Genomic DNA, 20,316 nt, shown 5'->3' on the forward strand with positions numbered 1-20,316 from the left:
CTTTTTGCAGATGACCTAGTTCTGCTTAGCTCTTCCACAGATGACCTCCAGCAGACCCTGGATAGGTTTGTAGCTGTTTGCGCAGAAGCCAGAATGAAGATCAGTATTTAGCTCTGTGTCCCACTTTCCATCACTCGTGATGGAAAGTGGGACGTAGAGCTAAATACTCGAATTGGCTTAACAAGCTCAATATTGCAGGAGCTTGGCCGTTCGGTAGTATTTAAGCGGGAGTTCAGTCTGAAGGCAAAACTAGCTGTCTTCAGTACAGTCTATGTCCCTATCCTCACCTGTGGTCATGAGAGTTGGGTAATGACCAAAAGAATGCGGACACGAATCCAAGCAGCTGAAATGAGGTTCCTTCGAGGGATTGTGAGGCTGACAAGACTCGACACAGTCAGAAGCTCTGCAATTCGGCAAAATCTCAATACTCAACCGCTGCTTTTCCGTGTTGAGAGATCACAGTTACGTTGGTACGGGCACCTGGTCAGAATGCCACAAGAGAGGCCCTCTTTGCCAAGCCACAGGGTGGGAGGCTATGTGGAAGGCCAAGGACTCACTGGATAGATTATATCCAAAACCTTGGATGGACACGTTTGGGAATCCCACCAGAACACTTGAGCTTGGTGGCAGAGGATCGTGACCATTGGAAGCTCTTCTTGCAGCTGCTGCCCCCCACAACCCAAGTAGGAAAGGTGGGCCTTGAAGATGTATGTATGTATGTATAAATAGAAGAGAGTATTAGGAGAATTGAAAATAAAAGAATCAGAGGTGTATCTGGTGCTGATTGGGTTAGATGTTAATAAGACAATGGAATGGATGACATATCACCATGCATTCTTAAGAAATTGTGCACAATAGTTAGCTATGCCCTTGGCCTGGTTATTTAATGAAGTCTTGCACTGGGTAAGGTTGTTCCTAAGGAGTGAAAAGAAGGAAAAATAGTACCACTCCACAAGCCTGGTTCTAAGACTGAAGTTTCAAATTACAGACCCATTTGTAAAAACTGCAGCAAAGGTGTTGGATAGATTGGTTAAGAATTTAATACAAGATTGAGTTGATGGGCATAATATTCTTTATGATAGTCAGCTTGGATGTGTAAAGGTAGGTCTTGTTTTAACAATTTACTTGCATTTTATGATAAGGTAATGAATGTGTTAGATAAGAGAGAATCATATACACTGATATTCTTGGACTTTGCAAAAGTGTTTGCTAGATTACCACATGATAAGTTCATGTGCAAGCTGCAAAAGATGGGAATAGGTAGTATATCAGTTAAATGGATTGGTGACTGGCTCTGAACATTATCAGCAATTTGTGTATGATATCAGTATTTCAAAGATGCCGGGCAATCAGTTATGTGCCCCAGGGTTCTATTCTTGGGTCCCTGCTGTTTATCTTGTTTGTAAATGATATATAATGTAGACTTATTGGGGATCTTCTGTTGTTAGTATATAGTATATAGGGGATTTTATACTATATACTGGAGGTGACTGTGCATTATACAAAGTGCTGGTCAGACCATGCTTGGACTATTGTGCTCAAATTTAGTCACCTGCTTTTCAGGGTGATGCAGAAAAATTGAAGAAGGTCCAGAGATGAGTGACAGACAATATCAGTGCTGTAGAATATTGATTATGGGGAAGGGTTAAAGGAATGTGGATTACATAGTTTGGTGGATAGTAGGAATAAAGATTTTATTGGATTAATCCAGAGGGAATTGTGAGAAAAAAAAAAAAAGTAGGAGGCAACAGAGAAAGAACCAGGAGGAGCCATCCCTGAAAGTTATGTAAGAGTATGGTGAAGAGCTGTGTGAAGAGTAGATTTTTTACATTGAGAATTGTGTGTGAATGAAATGCATTATCAGAATATGCTATTAATGTATGAAGTGTTAATGATTTTAAGATTAAGTGTGATAAATATTTGTCAGTTGAATGAACTTTCCACGATGAGTCTGCTGACTCCATGGAGGGTGTGATAATAATAATACTTATTAATAATATTATATTGGTATCTCCATGGAATCTGAACATTCATAATGGTGACATTGGAATTCATAATTCCAATGCCATCCATTATTCATACAATACCTATCCCTAAATTATTTCACTGTCAGGGCTCTGACAACTACCTCTAGCAAATTCATCCCACTCATTCACCACTTTCCAAGCAAAAAATCTTGTCCACACACTCTTTCTAAACACACTCGACAGAGCACTGAGGTAGTTTACTAGTCACCCTTGTTCGCCTAGATTTTGCTCCATCATACACAAAATTTTGCAACAAAATTGCGAAAATTAACAACTGGCTGGTGGAAGCCTGCTCCAGCATATCACTGGTTTCTCCCTGTCATACCCAGTCCATTGATATGCTGGAGCTGGCTTCTACCAGACAGTTGTTAAATTTTGCAATTTTGTTGCAAAATTTTGTTGTTAAACTGACAATGGTTGTAAACTGTAGAGTCACATGCTCTAATCTTCAATAGCTAGCATCATCTGGGCAATAATCTTAGAAAATCCAGCCAGGACATGCTTATTTTGGCATTCTTTGTGCTTCCTTTTCCCTTCCCCCTTTCCTATACAGCAGCCTGTGTTGGGATTATCTCCACTAGCAGCTTTAGAGGATTTTTTTTTTAATTTTTATTTTTTTAACAAACCTGCCTAATTTTGTCTGCATCACTTCTTGTTAAGGTAATTTAAATTTGTACTTGACGCTCTCATTTTACATTTACCTAGAATTGTTAGGGTCTGTGCGATTAGCCTAATGGCTATGCGCTTCACGACCATATGCCTGGAAAAGGAGTGTCCTGTGTTTGATTCCCATTGTCGACGTGAGGAGCTTAAGGATCTTTCTCAGACATAGCCAAGTTAACCAGTCTTGAATGGGGACAGCAGGGTTTTTCTCCCCAGTTTATTTGGAATTTTTCCTCCTGCTAGTAGGCAAACCGACCCCCTGAACATACAGCTATAGGATATACTGGGAGGCATAGGGCTAGTAACCTTATCCTTGGGATGGGTATGACTTAGACGAGTTTAAGTCAGTTCTGTAACAGGCCAGTAGGCCTAATACATAGTAGGGAGAAGAATTGTTGGGAACATAATAAAGTCATTATCCTAGCCCAAGAAAATGTATGCACATGTTTGCTGCTGCTGATGTTATTCATTTATACTTTTAGGGCAGGGCTCATTCTCATAAAGGTAGAACCACACACTCTTCCTTTGCATTTTTTTTTAAAGTGAGCCATTTGTTAAAAAATTACCAGCAGACCCCTTTCTCTATTTTAGCTGCCAGCTTCATACTCCTTCTTGTTTGCACCATGCAATAATATCCCTTCCCATTTGCATATGTAATAGTTTTCCATGCAGTATATAGTCAAATGCCTTTGCAAAGTCCAGCATTACCATGGTGTGGACATTTTGTTTATCCAGTTCTGCTGTCACTTTATTATAAATATTATAAAATGTAAATTACTAAGCCATGATATACCTTTTACAAAGCTGTCCTGCTCACCATTTAGTATGATATTGCTATCTGTCCATTGCTGGATTTTACCTTCAACCAACTTTTCCAGTACTTTAATCACCACTCCTGAGATACTATTTGTAATTTGTACTTCTGTCTTGGAGCCACCTTTATGTAATGGAATTATCTTACCGTCGTTTCTTGGAATCTTGCCAATGCTGAGACTTAGATTAAATAGCTTCATTAGCATTACTACAAGTTCTGTACTTTCTTATAGAATGGGTTGACATGCCTTCCATTCCCACTGATGTATTCATACTGATATTTTTCAGTATGTTGAGCAGTTAGTCCTCATCACTTCTCATATCAGTCTCTGTCACATCAGCAACTACAGTCTCCACCTAGATGTATGCCCTTGCAAAGTGACCACTTGGTAACTCAGCTATTTGTTCCGCTTCTGTCACTTTCCTACCATTGGCATTGATTAAAAGCTATCCTTCCAGAATCATTCTTTCTCATACTCACAACATAACGAAAATTCTTTTGGATTTACATTACATTATGAAACTTAAGGAAAGAAAGGATTCTTTTGGATTTATTTTGGCCTGCTTAGCTAACTTTCTCTCATAATAACATTTAGCTTTCTGACCATTCTAGTAGCCTTTCTTGTATGCACTTTTTATTGCATGCTGCTAATCTTTTCTTTATGTTTCCTTTACAATGTTTTGATTTTTTGCAGTTCCTGCTTTATATTCCTACTCATCCATTTAACCTTAACTTGGTATATCCTCTTGACCTTTGGTATGCAACCTGATACTGCTTCTTGCAAACAATCCCTAACCACTTCCCATGTACTACCTGACATTCTTTCTTCATAGCTTGTTATGCCATGACACTGCTTTAAGATGTCTCCTAAGTTTGTTATAATCACCGGTTTTGTAGTTCCATATAAATCTAGTTTTGAATGCGAATTCCATGTTTAGCATCCTCCCAGAACAAGAATGCATGGTCACATTCCCTCACTCAGAGGTAAAGTGACTACCTTGGTTATAGATAGATTGTCTGATGTCATTACCAGATTGAACACTATCAAACCCTATTCTCTCCATTACAGGCACTTTTCTCTTAGTAACTGAATAAATTCCATTTCTATCTTTCACATGCTCTTTCCTTCTCCTTACCATCTATATCCTCTTGGTTGAAGTCCCCACAATAATTGTTTGGCCTGCACTCATTTTGCTAATTTGTTGATGCATTATATCTACATCTTTTTCTGGTTTATCTGTAGCAGCAGGCAACAGTATATTTTGTCCTATTGACTCTGTCTTGTACCAGATAATCTTAAATGATCCATCTCTCTCTCTCTCTCTCTCTCTCTCTCAGACTTAAAATCCTCCTTCTATTTTTTTTATTTGTTGGTTGAAGTTCTTCAGCTATCATCAGTAATACCCCCCCCCCCCCTTCTGTCTTATTCTCTCTGAAAATACCATTATCCCTTATCCTCTATCCCTGTAATGATATCATTTTCTCTGATCCAGGTCTCATCTCACTGATGCTGATAATTTTTTGCCAAGTTGAGCTGACCAATGGAAAGAAAAACTTCTCTCCTTTATTTCTGATACTTCTGGCATTCATGTACATGCATTTCGGCATCTCCATGTACAGTTACCCTTATTACCAACCCATTCAGATTTAAAACCTGGGAAACTGTATGTGGCCACCATGATTATTTTCTTCACTCACACCCATTTGTCCCAGGGGTGGCTAGATACATGATTGACTGTATTAACCCCCTCTTCCCCAATTCTTCTAGTTTCCCTGAATTTCGAACTTCTCACCGAACAATGCTTTTTCTGAACGTCTGCCTCTGAAACATTAAAATCCAGTCTGCAAGCATATAGAAGTGACATTACTATGCACATCTATAAACTGTGCACCATTCCTCTTGCACAATATTTTTATTAACTCATTAGTCACCATGCCCTTCTTATCAGTTCACTTCTCTCACACTGAGACAGCAGACTCACCATCTTTTCTTTCTCTCTTCTTTTCACTTCTTTCAGCAACTCACTCTTTCATATCTTTTCTCATTGCATATTTCTGACCTTTCAAAGTATTCATGCTTACCAAAATAATCAACTCTTTCACTTCTCTCCTCTGCAAATTATAGGCTTAATAAAGGCACAGAAATTTGCTGCTCCAGCTATTTAATTTTATCCACTGATATTAAACTGAATGGTTTTAACTTCGGGGGTAACCTTGTGTTAACTTTTTTTGTGTCAAAAAGATAAAAGACCTCTTGGTCTGATAAAAAAAATCCTGTGGTGAGGACTAAATGTTCTCACCACTAGCAATTAAATGCACAAAGACCTTTGAATCATCTGCTGTGTAGTACTAAAAAGGACCAGTGCCAGCAAAGAAGATAATATTGCACTGCAGTAGTGCTTACAAAGGAAATCCTGCATTAAAATATTAGTGCCTGCAGAAGAAGAAAAATCCCTCTGAAAAAAATGAATTCACAGAATTGTGAATTCATTTCTAATAAACTGTGCACCATTCCTCTTGCACAATATTTTTATTAACTCATTAGTCACCATGCCCTTCTTATCAGTTCACTTCTCTCACACTGAGACAGCAGACTCACCATCTTTTCTTTCTCTCTTCTTTTCACTTCTTTCAGCAACTCACTCTTTCATAAGATTAGTAGAGAGAATTGAAAATTAACATTGAGAGAATAGAGCCCCACCCTACCACCAAGTTTCAGACATTGCGTTTGTTAAATAGCCCTTTAATAAGTGCCCAAACAGCATTTATTTTATTTCACACTGTAACTCCAAGCCATGCCCTATGCTTTTCATAAGTTCACATATCCTTTCCTTACAGATGCCTTTATATGTTTGTCCATCTGCCCAGGTAATCACTTCATGGTTGATCTCACTAGCCAGAAGGATTGCAGCACCCTATTCACAGTCATATCCTCTGATGATGTGTTCAGATCTATGACTCAATTGTCATATACTCTCTGATTATTGCTCTCATAGGATATTGAGCTGACTGTCACCAAGTATAGTCATCTCTCAAGACCATTAAAAAATTAATTTTTCTTATTCCAGATTACATTCATTCATTCCAGTCTGTTAAATCACTCATAACAATATTTTTTTTCTCTTTTTTTTTTTTTTAATTTTTTTCATAAGCCAATTTACATATAATATTGTCATTAATAATTTGCATTTCATTGTCACTATCTCATTCCCTGTCATGTGGTATTATCTATCTAAATATCTCTTCTAATCACCTCCACCTCTGTATTCTCTTTCATTTCTAGGAACTCATCTTTTTTTTCCATTCTCTTTTGTTGCTTTGCCCATGTCAGTTATCATCTCATTTCATCTGCATAATCTACTTTGCCAAAGTTTTTATTAAATAATTGATCTATTTTTTGGTGGTGCAATCATTTCTCATCACTGATGTTTATTAGAGCTCTACTTCCATATTCATTTTTCCTTCTGGTGGCTACATAAATGAAAGATAACCTAAATGAAAAATGTCTTAATGAATTATCTAGCTTGTATAAAGAATCCTATTATGACCTGGTTTGCTGTCATTGCACTCTTTTACATGAAAAATTAAACATTTTTTTTTTAAATGTAACAATTCTTAAAATAATTATATTTATTATGTATAATCCAAAAAATGTCTTGTGTTGTGTTATGTTATGTTCCACATCAGATGGCCATCTTTTAAACCAAGTCATTTTGATCCTTTTAATGGATAAGAAAAATGCATTTATTTATATCTATATCTATATCCATATATTGTCATAGTTATTAATTTACAATTAATTATTTTTCATTACTTTTTTTTAAATTCGCTTTTTATACTTTTGTATAGAGAGGACAAGGTCAGGATCGAAAGTTTCACTGGGATCCTTTAATGTAGGGACAAGCTGCTTGCATCGTTGTCATAGCTGCTTAGAAAATTTGAGAACACTGATTGTTGCTCACAATGAATTAGATTGCATAGTTTTAATAGCACAGGAAACTTATGAAGAAATTGTGGATATAAATAAGGTTTGTGCATTTTAGTCACTTTCATCCATAATATTAAGAATGTTTTTGTAGTTTTGATATTATTTTGAAGCATTAAATTACAGTTGTAAAACATTATATAACAAAATATAAGCCATTATGTTCCATCACATGATCGATCTCTTCACATGCAGTTTACGTTAAAGATACCAAGCAATTTTATAAACTTGGTTTTAATCCTTTTTCCCAAGTAAGCAAACAGACAAGTAAGTCAAGTTTGCGCCTGAATTACGTTCAGGTCTGAGGCAACTCGTGGTAAAGGTGGAGTAACATTTACTTAATAGCAAAATATAAGCTATTATGTTCCATCACATAATTCATCTCTTCACATGCAGTTTAACTTTAATTCCTCTGTATTAAACAGTGGAGTTAAACTCTCAAGTCTGGTCTTTAGAAACACAGCTTTCTTCTTACGCATTAGTAAAGTGACATCCATGTGACATCAAAAATCTTCATCATCACTACAATCATTCCTGATATGTACTCTCAAAGGATGTAGAGAATAATATGATAGTACAAAATAATTAAGTTACTCTTTAAAGATGCCTATGATATAAATGTAAAACAACAAAATTACATGATAACCACAGCAAGTTCATTGCTGTGGTTATCACAGCAAGTTTATTATTTTTAGAAAGTTTATGAAATATTTGTACTTCATTAAAGTACAAATATTTCATACTGAAAATAACAGTACATCATCAGCATATGGAAACAAAAGCAAATCAATGAACAGGAGGAATAAAAGGTACATACAAAAATTGATTTACCAATTAAAAATAATTCTTGCATTGTAGAAATTAATAAATAATATAATAAACAATATAAACTTTTTGATGTTTATGTAAAATGAGAATCTTTCAAACTTTTGGGAGATAGATACAGTCATTTCAATTCAAGTTAAGCCTACATCCATGATCTTCTCCAGTTGATTGCATATTCAATACACTTTAAAGTTTTTTTGCTTGGGTATACTATAAATTAAAGATGCCAAGAATTTATATTCTTGTCTTAATCCTTTATCCAAGTGTATGCAAACTAAGTTTGCATGTGAAGTGTCTTCATAACTGGGCTACTTGTATATAGAGAGGCAATTAACTTCACATCAATTGCCTTAGCATCCCATAATGCAAAGCACACGTCATTTAGGGTGTATATAATGCTATGCATTATGGGAAGATGATACACCTTTTCACTACTTGTATATGGGAAATATATGACTTCTGCTTTAATTCAACCTTAGTATCCCTTCTGGGTTTGGCTCCCAATAACATCTTGATTTTGGCAAGATAAGTAATTTGGTTTTCTTTCCTTTGTTTTTCATTATTTTACTGTTGCTAGTGGTGATTTTGTCCCCACTAGCACTGGCTTTTTTAAAATAAATATTAAGATAAATTTAAACTTATGTTCATACCATGTTTTGGCATGATGTAAACAGAGGGCCAGTTTTATCATTAGGTGAACGTAGGCGATTTAAGTGCCCCTAGGCAATTTCCCAGGGGCGCTAAGCTTTGGGGCACCAGATTTTGCTACATAGTTCGGGGAAAAAATATATAGAGACAATGTATAGGGGTGCCTAAATTTTCGTTGCCTATGGGCATCAGATACTCTCGGACCGGCCCTGTGTAAACAACAGGTGCTTTTCCAGACAATTCTATGCAAAGTGTTCATGGCATGATCAGAATACCAACTTGACCATAGTTATTATATTTAATAACTATGGTCAAGCTGGTCTTTCTGATCATCCCATAATGCAAAGGGACAATGATTTGATCAACAGTTATTCTGATAGGAATTGTGCATCCTGTTTCCCCTATATAGGGAAAATTACAGGTGCAATGAATATAGTATACTCCAGGGTAGGCCAGTGGAGGGAGTGGATCCTTAGATGAATTGAGTAAGTTCTTTAATTTTGCAGGAGGTTTAAAGGTGGCTTTAAGGTTGTATTTTTGTAGTATTCTGTTTATTTTGTCCGATATCCCTTTAATGTATGGAATGGTTACAGTTTTATTGTAGTCTTGTTTACTTTTGTTTTTAAGTGAGGTCTTGTACAAAATTTTGTTGATAGTATTTTGGCTGTAACCATTTTTTAGGAAGGTATTGTTGATAACTTTTAATTCATCTTTAAGTGCTTGTTGATTGGAGAAAATCTTCAAAGCCCTGTTTTTAAGTGTATTAATGACCCCTAGTTTTGATGTTGGGTGGTGGTAGGAGTTTATGTGTATATATTGGCTAGTGTGTGTCGATTTCCAGTAAACAGTGAAGGAATTCCTTTCCTTCACTGTTTTCTTTTTTATTTGATTGGCAGCATCATAGTTAACTAGTTAATATGTGCTGTTGTCCAAGACTATTAGATTCATTTTTTCCAAATAAGTACCATATATGTCAGCATATAGGATGACTGGCTTATAAGACAAGACCTAAATTTTAGGCTATCTTTAGGTTTTAAGCTTATTTCGGTTGTATAAGATGACCCCAATTTCTTCTTTCTTGTATTAATGCAATTTTAGATATTGTTGTTATATCCATTATTTTTATATCTATGCATATCCATTATTTTTTTGCATAGCATAGATTTAGTATTTACGCAAATTAACCTAATTAAAAGCGATTAGCCTCAATTTTAATTAATTATTAATTTTGCATTTTTTTTTAAATTTAGGATTATTAAAATTGTTATCATTTAAAAATGGAACCAGGGAAGCTTAATTTAAGAGTATGAAGCTTGATTTAAAATAAGGATAATTGAAATGGCAAAACACAAAAATTGCTGTTATATCAGGTGGTTTAACTTCTATGTTGCAACCACTAGACATCTGCTTGAACAAACCATTTAAAGATCACATGCGAGAAGAGTGGAATAATTGGATATCGACTGGTGAAAAATCATTTACAAATGGTGAATCTATGCAGTGGATTCCCTTTTAGTGATGCGTGCTGCATCACTTGATATGTTGTGCAATTTTGTGATCAAAGCATGGAATAAAGTAAAAGTAGAGACTGTGATAAAATCATTTAAAAAGTGTGGTATCTCTAATCTTATGGATGGTATGGACGATGATCTGTTGTTAGACACTGATGACGATGGAAACGAAAACAATATCAGTTCACTGGATTCGAACTGGGATCCATATGATGATCATTTAAACAATGAATCTGGAGAAATATTTTCGACAGATGAAGAAAATTAACATGAAAATTGAGGTTAATAATTATTATTTGTTTTTTAAGACTTACATCTATTGTAATATTTTAAATAAATTTATGTAACAAAAAATTAATCTGATTTGTTTATAAATACTACCTATTTTTTTTATATAACGATGTATTGTAACTACCGAAATGTTCATCCAAGAAATTAAGCTTCCCTTTTTATACTCGCCATATAAGATGACTCATGATTTCGAGGGGTTTTCTGTAGTATTTAAGAGTCATCTTATACGCCGACATATATGGTAGTTTGATTTAGAATAACTGTGGCACTGCCTTTATCGGCTCTAGTAATTACGATGTCTGGATTTAATTTTAATGATTTTACTGCTGTCAATTCCAATTTTGTTGGATTGCTCGTTATTGTTTTAGTATAATTTAAATTTAAAATGTTAGAGGTTTCCAAATGTACTTTATCTGCTATGGTGGTAGGGATAATAGGGATTTATCCCTATTATCCCTACTAGAGGTCAGGCCAGTAGAATTACCATTGATCAAAACATTGTCTCTTCAGCATTCTATGTGAAATGTAATTTAGCTTTTCTCTGTATATATATATATATATATATATATATGTTTGTGTGTATACTCCAGATTGATGACCTTAATATGAAGTCAAAGCTTTGGCAAATTAAAATAATTACACAGTCCAACACAATTTTTACTGACTTTTATATGAGACTTCTTTTTTACTAATTTGGGTGTGCTGATTTCAAATATCAAACCCATTTTTCTCTATCACGTCAGGTTTTTCCTCTATGGCATTTTCTTTTTGCTAATTTGTAAGTTTTTGATAGTTTTAAGAAGGCAGTACTATTTAGAGGATCAAAAAAATCGATTTTTTAATATTATTTTCTGAAAGTATGTACTTTTAAAAATCTGTTCCTAACTTTTTATCAAGAAATTCGAAAAATTCCCGAAGATATAGCCTATTATTCAAAGCGGTGCACAGATCAGAATCGGAGCGCTCACCGCTCTCGCTTGTTAGTAAACGAATAAATGCATAAGAACCTGCAACGGCAAGTACTGGCATTTTGAATGCGAAGAGGCCGATAATTAGATACATAACTACTTAACAATATTCATTAAAAATTACAAGAATATTTATAAAAAAATAACAATTTTACTTACACATGAGTTTCAGGGAATAAATTTTTGTTTGTAGCAATTTCTGCTGTGTGTTCTGTTTTGGCAATCCCTTTGAATACTTCAACTTCTTTTAGTTGACCATCATGTGAGAATCAAATCTTCCATGGTACCGATCTTCTATAGTTTTTAAGTCTTGATAAAATCTTTCGCCTTGTTCATCGCTTACAGCACCTAAATTCTCAGGAAATCCATCAAGATGACTTTATAGGAAATGAAGCTTTATGCTCATGTTGCAACCTAGGCGCTGGAAATTTTCAAGCATTGTTTCCACTAGATCTTTGTAATTGCACGCTTTTTTGTTTCCAAGAAAATTATTTGCAATCATCGTAAATGAAGTCCAGGCCTCTTTCTCAATTTCGTTCATAGAGTTGATGAAATTTGGGTCTCTCATTAAAGTTCTAATTTGCAGTCCATCAAGTACCGGCTTTAATTTTTTCATAACTAAGTCGTGGAAATTTTTCACATATGTACTGGAAACAGTCACCTTGTAAATCTAAAGCTTTAACATACTGCTTCATAAGACCTAGTTTGATGTGTAGAGGTGGAAAAATGATTTTTTCTCTGTTGATTAAAGGTTGATTTATAACATTCTGTTCTCCAACATTTAAGGATATTCTAAGAGGCCAATGTTTCTGACTCCAGTGTTGGTTTCTAGCTCGACTATCCCAGAAGCATAGAAAACACAGAAAACTTTGTATAATCTCTTTGAAAGCAAAGTAAAAAGTTCACCATTTTAAGATCCACACAGATGATCCAGTTATGGTCTGTATATTTTAATAACTTCAGAACCTTTTTAATATCCTCATATGTTTCCTTTAAGTGGCCTGAATAGCCAATAGGAATTGAGCCATATATATATTCCCATTGTGTAGTAAGACGCACTTGAGACTTCTGCTTGAGCTGTCGATAAATAAATGCCACTCATTTGGATGATATTGTACAACACTCATTTCAGTTAGTAAACCTGACACATTGTTACAGTGAACAAACCCACACTCATGTTTAAAATATTGTACAAGATTACTTTCCCTTCTACGATAAAAAGTTATCTTCGTATCTTGCTCCAGTAAGTTTTTTTCATTTAATCTTGAAGCTAACAATTCCGATGATTCCTTTGATAGGCTCAAATCTCTTACTAAGTCATTCAATTCCGTTTGAGTAAAACGTTGCGGTCCAGAACTAGAAATTAAATTTTCATTGTCTAAATCAACATCCGGGTCTTGCTCCTCAAGAACATCTGGCATATTCCGATCATGCTTGCTTTCAAGTAAAGGAAGTCCTTTATAAATTGTCACGGCTATTTCATTGGAATGAGCAACTGGCCAAATTGCTGAGTCGAGATTTGGATACACAATTTTTTTTCTTATTCTTCTTATTATAACCAGAAGTCTGAACTAAACAAAAATAGCAATCATCTACGTGATTTTTCGGTTCATGCCAAATCACTGGAATGCCAAAAGTTAATTTTTGGTGTTTTCCCTTGCTCCACTGTCGTAAATTTTCTACACATGACTTACACACTTTATTTGGAGCCCATGAATTGTTCTGATCTGCAAGTTTTACGTCAAAGTATGCAAAGTACACTTTCTTAACGAAATCAGTGATATTTGTCCTTTGACTGGGAACAGTAAAGCTGCACAAATGTAGCAGAAGGAATCTACACTATTGACACATTTTCGAGTAGTAAACATGATGTATTTTCTTCACTGCCGACTAACATGCAATTAACAAGACAAAAAAAACCAGAGACTTTATTGAAACGTTATAAGCGCTCATCATACTTTCACGATCGATTAACGATTGACTGATTTCGATCGTTCTTTGTCCGCTATGACGTATATAGCATTCATTTGTTTTAGGCAATTGTCATCACCTACTTTTCATCACCTAAATATATTAGGTTAGTTATCGGCCTCTCTCGCATTCAAAGCACCAGTGTGTGCCGTTGCAGGTTCTTATGCATTTATTTGTTTACTAACAAGCGAGAGCGGTGAGCGCTCCGATTCTGATCTGCGCACCTCTTTGAATAATAGGCTATATCTTCAGGAATTTTTCGAATTTCTTGATAAAAAGTTAGGAACAGATTTTTAAAAGTACATACTTTCAGAAAATAATATTAAAAAATCGATTTTTTTGATCCTCTAAATAGTACTGTCTCCTTAAAACTATCAAAAACTTACAAATTAGCAAAACGAAAATGCCATAGAGGAAAAACCTGACGTGATAGAGAAAAATGGGTTTGATATTTGAAATCAGTGCACCCAAATTAGTAAAAAAATAAGTGTCAGATCATAATCAGCAAAAAAAAAAAAAAAATTTTTTTTGTTGGCCAGTGTTATAACATGGTTGTAGAGTCCATAATTTATGTAAAATAAATGCTGATCACTGTGTAACACTTAAGGAAAGGACACAAAATAGGAGGACACCCCAGGAGTAGAAAAGTGGGATATGCACAGTTAAAAACATGTCTCAACAATTCTCAGCTAGTAGACATATGGAGGATTTGCAAATCCTAATTTCCAGGCTTACACGTATATGAATCAAGGTATTGTTACCTTGATTTGTACCTATCTTGATCGAATTTATATCTCTTCTTCCTTTATAAATAGGATAATTCAGATAAAACATCTTGATATCATCATGTCAGATCATAATCCAGTTCTTCTTAAACTCTACTGCATGGAATAAATAGAGATCGGTTCTGGACCATGGAGACTTCCACCAAATTTTTCGTTGATCTTTTCAATCGAATTCCAGATCCTCCATTCAAATTGGAATAATGGTATAATAAATTTAGTTTAACTGGAACTGGGACATGTTGTTAAAACTCAAACAAGCAGTAAAACAGAATTTGGTTGAATGGGGAAAGGAACAGGCTTTCCTTAAAATGAAAAAAGTTGAAAGACCTGTATAAAGAGAGAAGCTGGTTCATAGCAAACAATGCAATTGTATAGAATGTAGCAACATCATTAGAAACATTAACATAGAGATAGAAGTGGAAAGGCAGAAACAAGTAGAAGAAAGAAATTTTAAAGAAATTACAGCAGTACTTAGCAGATAACTCTTCAGCTGCATATTTCAGTAGACAATTCACTAAATTCCATGAAGAAAAGACTATCACTCAAATCTGCGTTGATGATGAAGACATGCCCACCACTCAAGACATCCTTGACTCCTTTCAAAAACACTATAAAAATCTGTTTGTACTGTGGGAAATTATAACTCTTGGAACATTAATGGCTTTCCTGTTCGTATCCAAGATGGGTTTGATAGACACATTACAGCATTTGAAGTTACCACAGTCTATAAAGAATGCTAGACATGAAAATCTGCAGGACTTGATGATCTAGGGATAGAACTTTGCCATGAGGCCTGAGATTTTATTCTTCCCATTCTAGCTATACTGTTTAATTCTTTTCTCTCGTCAGGACACATACAAAGTGAATTTGTAGCAAACCATACCATTCTCATTCCCAAACCTGATGGAGATCATACCTTGATCAGTAGCTGGAGGGCTATTTCTCTATCTAATACGGACTACAAGATATTTTTCCATATTATCAATAACAGGCTCAAAGTAGGAGAGAGAGAGGCATAATTAAAGGCCCACAGACGAATGGAGTTCCAGGCCAAGCAGTAGAATTTAATCTGTTTCTGCTACATGATCTACTCCTCTTAGTTTATACGAAAAAGCAGCCAATGGCAGTGTTATCAGTGGACCTTGCTCGAGCATTTGATAATGTCTGGCATCCCTTTCTGTTCTACATCCTTCATCGAATTGGTGTGGGTAAAAAGCTGCTATCCGTTATTAAAGGAGCCCATGAATTCAACCACTCGCTTCATAGTCAATAGCTTCTTATCAGACCCAGTCAGAATTCAAAAAGGAGTCAAGCAAGGTTGTCCTCTTAGTCCATTTCTCTTTGCATTGGTTCTTTAGCTTTCTTTTAGGAAGTTGACAATACAGTGTATGCTCTGCAAGGAATCACAGTTCCTTTATTTTCCTTCAACTATGAAGGAAAATAAAGTATTGGCATATGCCAATAATGTAATAGGCACTTTGAAGGATAGTGATTCCATATACATGTTTTTTGGTATTTTGGAAAAATTCAGCAAGATCAGTGGATTAATTGCTAATGCAGATAAGACAAAATTAAATCATTTTGGAAAGTGGGATCTTGGCGGCATTCCTTTTGGACTAACCCCTAAGAGAGAACTCCTGATTATACTTGGAATTCCTTTCTCCACTTGTCCAATATTACCAGTTCAAGAACTTATATGTATGAATATTGAAACCTTAGAAGACTGGAAAATTGGGTCACTTTCCTTTTCTTCTAAAGCCATATTACTTAAAACCAAAATCTTCCATGCTCAGTTGTAAATAATAAATATTACAGACATCATGGAAGCTAAAGAAAGGCAATTAATATAGTAAGCCTGTGCAATTTTTTTTGGTCCAGCTAATACCGAGAATTTAAAAAGAAATTTCTTCAACTATCAAGAAGCATGGAGAATTTGGACTTCTAGTCTTAAAATTTTGCTATTTAAGATTCAAAAATCCATAAGTTGCAGAGCAATCACACATGTGCAGACCTTCTCTTGTACAACTGGGTTTTCATCTTCTCCTGTTTGGAGTAAATGATTATAAAGGTCCAAAAGCTGAAATTGTTCTTGAATACTACAACATTCTGTGCTTAACTCTAAAAGACCACTACAACATTCTGGCATTGACATTTTTTCCCATTAAAAAAAGTAAAATTTGGTATAACAAAATCTTGAATCTCTTTCGCTGCGAACTTCTGCAGTTGCGTACTAACAAAATTTGATAGTACCCAACAAATAACTTATTGAAGTTCCAAGGACTCCCTATCAGGAGGGATTTTACTTGGAGAATTGCATAATGTCACCTTCCAGTCAATACTATGAAATGGAGATACTTTTAACATTGGAGATCCAATCTGTGACATCTCTTACTGATTTAAAACAGTAGAACATGCATTCTACAGCTACCCTCTTGTCCTGCATATTTGGAACAGATTATGTAATGTGTTGGGTATTTCATTATTTACAACAGAATAGATTTTTTTTTTTCCAGTACTCCCCCCCCCCCACCTGTCAGCAATGGGAAAAGAATTTTGATTTTTATAATTAATGGATTAAAATACCATTTATGGAAGATTAGAAAGAAACACGTACTTGAAAACCAGCAATATGACACCGAAATGCTTTATTGGGGGTGGCGCTAGCGCCGACATAGCACGTGGCAGTGAATTTGAGCTGTGCAGAAGAAAGTGATTTTTAATCGGTGAATAATCTGCTTTTTTCCCCGTTTTTCTACGTTTTTGAGTGCTAAATTGTTTCTCTGAATATGGGTGTACTTCAGTGGTTGTTTTTTGGAAGTTAGTTACTGTCGCGATATAATATATTTTGGTACCGTCGGAATCGAGCGCGTAACGGTGGAAGACAAAACGAAACTAAGTTACTGTATTTAGTTATATTTTATTTTATTTAATTATATTTAGTACTTAAATGTTCTGATGTTTGTACTTTTTTTTCCTCTTATTTATTAATTGAATAATTATTAAAGATTACGCTACTCCGCAGTAAGGAATGATGGTGGATTCAGCAGCAGTCGCAAGTGGCGTAACGCCAAGTCCTCCGCCATTTAAGAACTCAATTATTAGCAATATCATAAGGGACTTTGTGGCATGCAGTACTTGTGGCATGTATGCGTCTCGGGAATTACATATGTGACTTGTTAAAGAGAGTGGAGAGCGTATGTGCGCAAAATGCAGGCAGTTGGAGGAAATAAGTACATTAGATATATCAATATCCGACTTTGTTGCTCCAGGAACAGGGAATGAATGTAGGAAGACAAGTAGTGTGATAGGAGAGAATGAGAAAATAATAGTTGATAGCGTGGAAGGTGTGAGTGACTGTGAAAGTTGAGGAGATGGTTTTGTTTGGGAGAGTGAATTTAGATTAAGAGTGACTGACCTGCAGAGGGAGATAGATGAGTTGAAAGAGGAGGTGGAATGTCTTGCGAATGAGAGCAGAAGTATGAAAGATAAGATTAGGAGAATGGAAGAGATAAATGCAAGGCGAATCAGAATAGGAGAGGGAGAGAGAATTTAGGGAGTATGAGTGAGAGGTATGGGGGGTGCTAGAAGAGGAGAGAATGGAAACAGTAGAAGAGAGGGAATGAGAGAGAGGTATGGGAATGCTAGCAGACGAGAGGATGGAAACAGTAAGAGAGACGGAATGAGAGAGAGATATGGAAGTGCTAGAAGAAGAGAGAATGGAAACGGTAGGAGAGATGGAATGAGAGAGAGGTATGGGAATGCTAGAAGATGAGAGGATGGAAACAGTAGTAGGAGCTACAGAATGAGAGAGGGATATGGAAGTGCTAGAAGTGGAGAAAATGGAAACAGTAGGAGAGAGGGAATGAGAGAGATGTATGGGAGTGCTAGAAGAGGAGAGAATGGAAACAGTAGAAGAGAGAGGTATGGGAATGAAAGAAGAGGAGAGAATGGAAACAATGGGCGCGAGGGAATGGTAAGAGGTATAATGTATGGCAACTCAATGATCCGTGGTGTTCAAGATAGGATGCGTGAGGAGTGTTTGCCAGAGGAACAATAGAAAGGGTGGCTATGGCAATTAAGAGAGGTGAAAGGGTGGATGAGATGATTGTGATGGTAGGAACGAATGACTTGAGTGGTAATGTAAGTCAGGCACCGAGAGATATGAGATTTTTGCTTGAGACTGCACAGAAGAAGACAGAGAGAGGAAAAATAGTGTGCGTGTTGCCTAGGTATGATAATGATGAGCTGAGCAGAAGAGCGATGATATTGAATGGCATAATAGTGAGAATGTGTGACAAGAGAGGACTGGTATATGTGGATGCTTGGAGTGCGTTTGAGGAAAGAGAGGAATTGTATGCGAGAGACCATTTACATTTGAATGAGGAAGGACGTAGGCATCTGGAGAGATTGCTGTTCTGAACGAGTCAGTGTGTCCCAGGGAGGATGATAGCAGGGGGTGGCCGCTTGTTGGAATGGATACTTGGGAGAAGGGAGACCATGTCAGGTAACACTGAGCCCAGTGGAGTCTAGAAGGGATAATGCTGGGTATAGAAACAATGGCATTTATATGCTTTATACTAATGCCAGGAGTATCCGGAATAAGGGAGAGGAATTGGTGGCGCAGATAGCATCAGCCTGGCCAAAAATTATTGCGATCACTGAGACGTGGTTGACAGAAGGGGATATAACAACAGGAATAGAAGTCACTGGGTATAGCATTTTTCGTCAGGATAGGAGGGGAAAGCGTGGTGGTGGGGTACTGCTTATGATAAGTGATGACCTATGTCCTCTAAGAGTGGAGAATTTGGAAGGAAGTGAGACAAATGATTTTGAGCACGTATGGTGTGAGGTAGAGGTAGGCAAGACAGGATATTTAGTGGGGTGTTGCTACAGACCCAGGAGCACAGAGGATGTGGACCAGGAGATGTTTAGACAGCTAAGTTTGGCAAGTGCAAGAAGAATGATTGTTATGGGAGATTTTAACTTCAGTAGTATAAATTGGAGAGAGGAAGATGCATGTAGCAATAGGGGAATGGAATTTCTAGAATTCTTGAGGGACGAAGGTCTTAGGCAACATGTAACTGAGGGAACAAGAGGTTCAAAAGTTTTGGATTTGGTTATAGCATCAGAAGAGTTGATAATAACTGAGTTGACGTCTCTCCCACCAGTTGGAGAGAGTGACCATATGGTGTTGACTTGGAAAATGAATAGACATGCAGGAGTATCAAAGAGATGGGAACTTATGTGGAATTATAAGGCAGGTGATTATAATAATCTTAGACATCAACTTCGGGAAGTTTCATGGAGGGAGGAATTGGAAGGCCGGGATATCACTAGTGCGTGGGAAATTGTGAAAGAATATTTGTTATCAGCAATGGTAAGTTGTAAACCACGAGTGAAGAAGAGGATGCAATTTGGAGTAAAGTGGATGACAAACAATATTAAACAGGAATTGCATGCGAAAAAGAGGCTATGGAAGAGATATAAGGAGACAGGTGAAGAGATGCATGAGGAATATAAGACACAGGCCAGAAGAGTGACTAGTGTGGTAAGGAAAGCGAAACTGGAATATGAGAGGAGATTGGCCCTAAGATCCAAAGAAAATCCTAGGGAATTTTTTAGCTATGTGGCCAGTAGGAGGAGAAATGACTGTGGAAGAATGATATTGTGGGATAAAAATGAGAATAGAGTGACTGATGCAGAGGACATAGTGGAATTGTTCAATGAACACTTTATTGGAGTATTTCATCCTAGAGGAGTCAGTTTTAATGCTAGAGGGATAGGACTGGTTCGAGGTCTGGAGGTACAGGGGGAGAGTGTGTTTCAGA

The 20,316-nt window shown here is 36.2% G+C and overlaps 1 protein-coding gene across 2 annotated transcripts in view; it reads left to right on the forward strand.

Moving 5' to 3' along the window:
• LOC150094209 (leucine-rich repeat serine/threonine-protein kinase 1-like) overlaps positions 1-20,316 on the forward strand; it is an 803,235-nt gene that overhangs the window by 227,227 nt on the left and 555,692 nt on the right. For both annotated transcript variants that reach the window (XM_090412317.1, XM_090412318.1), the window contains exon 11: positions 7,354-7,532. In XM_090412317.1, the coding sequence (XP_090268443.1) occupies positions 7,354-7,532 (179 nt within the window). The remainder of the gene's footprint in view (positions 1-7,353; positions 7,533-20,316) is intronic.

The sequence above is a fragment of the Typopeltis vanoorti genome, chromosome 22 (genome assembly GCF_054136105.1).
Source record: "Typopeltis vanoorti isolate ZY-2024b chromosome 22, IOZ_Tvanoo_1.0, whole genome shotgun sequence".
Taxonomy (NCBI): Eukaryota; Metazoa; Arthropoda; class Arachnida; order Uropygi; family Thelyphonidae; genus Typopeltis; species Typopeltis vanoorti.